General features: G+C 32.5%; 1 protein-coding gene, 1 long non-coding RNA gene and 1 other non-coding gene across 3 annotated transcripts; 1 reads left to right on the forward strand and 2 right to left on the reverse strand.

Annotated features, from left to right (window-relative positions):
• Positions 1 to 652: 652 nt before the first annotated feature.
• On the reverse strand, positions 653 to 1,046 carry LOC107060239 (uncharacterized). Its single transcript, XR_001473222.1, has 3 exons — positions 968 to 1,046; positions 833 to 888; positions 653 to 719 (listed from the first exon to the last, which is right to left on the reverse strand). It is a non-coding gene; the product is annotated as an uncharacterized lncRNA (long non-coding RNA).
• A 296-nt stretch (positions 1,047 to 1,342) lies between these two features.
• TRNAG-UCC (transfer RNA glycine (anticodon UCC)) lies at positions 1,343 to 1,414 on the forward strand. Its single transcript has one exon. It is a non-coding gene; the product is annotated as a tRNA-Gly (tRNA).
• Positions 1,415 to 1,686: 272 nt separating this feature from the next.
• On the reverse strand, positions 1,687 to 3,996 carry LOC102606059 (uncharacterized). The gene is made up of 5 exons (XM_006345348.2): positions 3,694 to 3,996; positions 3,545 to 3,622; positions 2,836 to 2,935; positions 2,459 to 2,601; positions 1,687 to 2,001 (listed from the first exon to the last, which is right to left on the reverse strand). The coding sequence occupies exons 1-5, from the start codon at positions 3,934 to 3,936 to the stop codon at positions 1,792 to 1,794; spliced, it is 774 nt and encodes a 257-aa protein (XP_006345410.1). The 5' UTR covers positions 3,937 to 3,996; the 3' UTR covers positions 1,687 to 1,791.
• Positions 3,997 to 5,590: the final 1,594 nt, after the last annotated feature.

The raw sequence follows: 5,590 nt of genomic DNA on the forward strand, positions 1-5,590 counted from the left end.
TTTTTTTTCTTCAAATATGCTTTCAAATCCTTCTTAACTATGCTTAGCTCTTCATGAATATCACTCCCATAACCATCCTCGTCACTAGAAAAGTTAACATTCTCATCACTTTCAGCATCACTATGCACAATAGTTTCTACTTCATCTTCCTCCAAATCTTCATCTTCACTAGAAAACTTCAATTCATCTTCAGCTTCATTTGTGTTTCTGCTGCCATTTTCTATTAGATTTGATTGTTGGACCCCGACAATTTGATTTCTACCATCAATAAGTGTTATTTCTTTACCTAAAGGTGCATTGAGACCTTCACCAGCTTTGTTGGTAGATTCTTTATTAGGTCTATCCACTTCATTGCATGTGGTCTCAAAAGACTCATTGGTCACATGTGTTGTTTTGATAAAAACTTGCCCTTTATGGAAGATATAAATGTCCATAGTACCCCCAACAACCAACAAATTGGCTAAGACCAATAAATCCCTATCTTTAACCAATTCTACCAAATTGCCAACTTGAGCAGCTCCAATATATATTTTTCTATATTGGTAACCCCAAAATCCCTGCAATAGTCATTCACTTCTGGAATAGACAAATGGTTTATATCAACATTTGAAGGCATATTCTTTCCCTCCCCCCCCCCTCCCAATACTAACAGGTCCTACCTCACTCACAAGTATACCACCGATGTGAAACCTCAAATTTACGTACTTAGTGTCCATTACCTTAGAACAATTGAAATATGCAAAGTTTAATAAGCCAACTATTGTTCATGAAATCAGTAGCTAAAAATGGCCACCAGTACGAAAATTAAGTTCAGGAGTAAAAGAAAGAGTACCTTATGTAGTCAATTTCTTCTCCTTTCAACTCTTTTAAGATGGAATGGATCAAAACCTAAAAAATTATACAAAATCGTTACTATTTTGAGACAAAAATAAGAACCCTAACATTTTTTGACAAATGAGTAACTAACCTTGAAACGATGATGAATTTGTGAATTGATAGTGAAAACCCTAAATTTACTCAAATTTTCACACACCAAAGAGACTCAACTGAGAACAGAGAATGATGCTTCTACATGTTGAAAGTTAAACTTTAATCTTTTGACATGGTGGAATTTGTTTCCATGTGGCAATCTATGTGGCATTTAAAAAATAATAATTGAGAGAGTGTAATACACACACTATCATATTTTTACTTGAGGTGTGTTTTTCAAAATAAAATGTAATAGTTTAGGTGTGTTTCTCAGACTTTCGATAGTTCGGGTATGAAACTCAAAAAAAAGGTATAGTTTAGGTGTGTTTTAACCACTTATCTCATAAAAAAAGGTATGATTTTATATCAAGAAGCGTTTGTAGTCCAACGGTTAGGATAATTGCCTTCCAAGCAATAGACCCGGGTTCGACTCCCGGCAGACGCATTTTTTTTTTCTCCTAATGTTAGTTGCTGGTATATTCACTTTTAGTGAACACTGCTGAGCTATGTGAGACAGAAGCATTCGGTTCTCGAAAATCTGGAGCAATAATCCAAGGTTTTCAGAATTTTATTTTGTAATGCTAGCTTCAAATTTCAAAAGTTATTTTGTTCTTTTATTCAATCTGTGGAAAATGTTAGTTGCTGGTATATTCACTTTTAGTGAACACTGCTGAGCTATATGAGACAGAAGCATTCGGTTCTCTGAAAATCTGGAGCAATAATCCAAGGTTTTCAGAATTTTATTTTGTAATGCTAGCTTCAAATTTCAAAAGATTGATAACTTGGCTATACATGTATCATCAGTATGGTACATGTCAACATTTATTCTGACTTGTGCAGAGCATGAAGAATATACAAGGAAGCAGACGACAGGAAAATACACACGGAGTAGCTCAATAGATCAGCACCAGTGGCTATAGGGACCATCTTGCTCCTCTCGAACATCTTGACTAGAAGGATCATAACAATTACATGTCCAACTTTGGTTTTAAGTTCATCAAGCGAACTGATCTTCATCCATTTTGGCCTCTCCTGCATAGCACCATCAACTGAATATTCAAACCAGAGAACTAAACAGATAACTCTATACCTACAGGCTACAATTGCACATACGTTTCGTGTTTGATGTATGCTAGATGCACTCAAAGGACCACAACTCATAACAGTAATTACAAAAGAAAGAATGTTGCTTCCTGAAACTTATACTTCTTATGATTACAACAATCTTCAGCCAAACAGAATGCATTGTAGTTCTGAGAGTACCACAATCTTTAGCAGACTACTAGCAAGTTTAAACAATTCTTAAGTAACCAGCATCATTTATGTCATCTCTAATTTTCTTTCTCAAGTAATCAAACAGGAATGAACACACTGAAGTTTATGAGGAAGGCAACAATATGTAGTGGAAGTATAAGAACCATTAAGATTTGCACAAAAACAGTTTTGGGAAAGCAATAGTGTACATAAGAAGATCCAGAGTGCACTATACCTTCAGAGCAAACATCCCAAACAAGGAAGAATGCTTGAGGGCACGGTCAGCAGTTGGACTCCCATCAGCAGAGAAATCAGTGATAAACAATCCATACAAGCCCATTCCGAATATGAACATCACGGTCCCAGCAAGATAAACATCTGCATTAAAAGGAAAATAAACTCAGGATCACTAAAGGAATACTACAATGAAGTACTATATCACCCTGCTTGACATTCTAATACAGTTCTAAAGTGCTGATAAGCTTTCATCTCGAAATCAAAATATCTGTGCAATCATTGAATGTCTCCCCTCACTGAGGTACCTCTTCTACGATTTTTCTGATTACAAGCATGATGATCTTTAAGAAATCAGAGATCATTTCAGAAACTCACCTATAGCTTCAACCAACCGCAGAACCATCTGTCCTGTGTGAATTCCTTTGACACAGCTCGTCCAATAAACCTTGTAAGCGTCAATAATGTAGATACAACCCTACAAAAGGGAATTTAACTGTAAAAACAATGGATAGAACCCGTAAAGTTGCATTACCTCTTATTTGATAATGACATGTATTAATTATAAGGAAGAATAATGCACAGATTAGTCAATAATTAAGCGTATGAAGCAAAACCAATGCATGTTCAATGCCTTAAAACACTAGAGAAAGGCTTACAAAAACATAAATGTACCTAAATAAATAATTAGCTTAGGATAACTGTATTTAGTAAACTATAGACAGAAAATCAATGTTTTACACCTAAGTTACAAATGGATTACTGTTAGTCTGATTTTCAACATGCAATTTTCATCGCATAAAAAAGAGCTCGTAAAGTTTAACTCAAAAGCATCTAAAAATCATATAAGATCAATGAACCAACATCTTATCGATCTAAATCTTTAGATTATATATGGTCAAAAAACAACAAGTAAGAGGCAGAGTCAGAATTTGAAACTTATGAGTTTGAGATTTTTATTCTTTTAATTTACTATGTTCTAAAAGAATACTTAATTTCTAAATATTCAATGAACTTCTTAAGACAAATACACAAGGGTTTAGATTAAAGCTACTCGTTAAAAACAAACTAAGCAATGAGGAATTACATTGAGGAAGCAGAGCAGTGAACCAGCCAATGAACCTCCAATAGCAAAGAACGCCAGAAAGCGGAAGTCAAATATGGCCTGTTCAAATTTAGATATCAATTTATGTTCATATGAACAACGAGTAGTAATAATACATCAATTTTTTGTACCATTTCAACAGTTGACTCAGTGTTCTGAACAAATCTAACAAGTCCATTTTGAGGGGTCTTAGAGGGCTCAACAAAGGGCACTACTGGTGATGTTAGTACAGTACTTTCACTTGATGATTCATGAGAAGGCATAGCTGATGCTGATGCAGATGATGCGCGTATAATAGGCAATTGTCTGTAATTTGTTCGAGTTTGAAGGTTAGATATACGAAATGATAGTGAAACGGAGGTTAATGCAGCCATTGAAGCTTATCAGAAAGAGAATAAAATTTGAAATTGTTTTGTGAAGAAGATTACTACTAGCAAATACTAGTGATATAAGAGCAAGAGGTACCACATGGTTTGTTTGGGACCCGCTGTCTTTCTCAATAAGGCTCTATTTTGGCGCCTATATCTGTCAAACAAAAAAAATAAAATAGGACAATTCTTCTAACATTTTTTTCACATTTCTTTTGTATGTACTCCCTCTATACTCTTTACCAATCGAATAAATTATAGGGTTGAATATGATGTATTACGAATATTATCATTAATAATATTGATATTAATTATATTGATATTAGAGGCGTATCTAAGGGGGTCACCGGGTTCACGTGAATCCATGGTTCCCTCCCGAGATTATATATAGTAATTTTTATTTTTTTTAAATATTGAAATATAGATGTGTGAACCCACACTTGAAGTATCACATAATGCGATTATGACTGGGTGCACCTCCCTCCTCGAGGTTAGAAATTTGAATTTTATATTTATCTTATTTTAATTTTCTTTCTAAAATTAGATAACACTTCTCTAAGTGGTAATTGCTATATATATATAGAGAGAGAGAGAGAGAATTAATTTTAGACCTATAATTTTAAAATTTTAACTATTTTTAGTAGTAAAAACCTAAATGTCGAACCGGTCAAATTTATATCATAGATCAACTTTTTTATAATAGTGCACCCATCATCTTAAAATCCTGGATGCACCTCTGATTGGTATATGTTCTGCTGAAATTGAACAAAATAATTTTTTCTTGAAGTTGATAAGGTTTATTTATTGCATATTTAAACCTTACGATAGCCTAATTATTATTTTGAATTTGACAATTTGATAGTTTCGACTATCTTAGATGTTGATGTGGGAAAGAACGTAAATGTATTATTCCCTCCGTTTCATTTTATATGTCACATTTTTACTTTTGCACTTGCATTAAGAAATAATGTAATTTTACCCTTCTATCCTTATTTAATTTTTTTGGAACTCAAGTTTTCAATCAATGATTATGAATTAATTTACTTTTGATTTAAATTTAATTTTAACCAATGAACATGAATCATTTACTTAGCTTTTCTAAGTTGGTCAAATGTATATTTTCAAGGCTAATAACTCACAAGGGTAAAAAAGGAACAATATGGTAATTTATGCATTGATTTTATAAAATGACAAGTATTTCCGATCAAATATTTATAGAAAGGGATGACACATAAAAAGGGACGGAGGGAGTATTTTTTAGGTGCAGGGGATGAAAGAGAAATTCAAAACTCATCTTTCAAGTATGGTATTTTTTTCAACTATTAGTTGTCCACACAATTAATATAATAATTTATTTCTTTTAATTGTGTCACTCTTTTGTTTTTAATATACATTATATATTTTATTCCTATTTTTTTATTAGAGAAAATGATTATTTATTTCAATTATATATATATATATATATATATTTTGGATTTGAAATTACATAAATTACTTAACACCCTTTTTGTTTTATCCAAATAAAAAAGAAGATTTAAGCAAAGTAATGAAGTTCAAATAGTACAACTTAGGGTGTGTTTGGTATGAAGGAAAATGTTTTCCTGGAAAATAAGTAGATTTTTTATTTATTTTCTCATTTTTGGTTGGTGAGTAGAAAATA

This window comes from Solanum tuberosum, unplaced genomic scaffold (genome assembly GCF_000226075.1).
Source record: "Solanum tuberosum cultivar DM 1-3 516 R44 unplaced genomic scaffold, SolTub_3.0 scf00068, whole genome shotgun sequence".
Classification (NCBI taxonomy): Eukaryota; Viridiplantae; Streptophyta; class Magnoliopsida; order Solanales; family Solanaceae; genus Solanum; species Solanum tuberosum.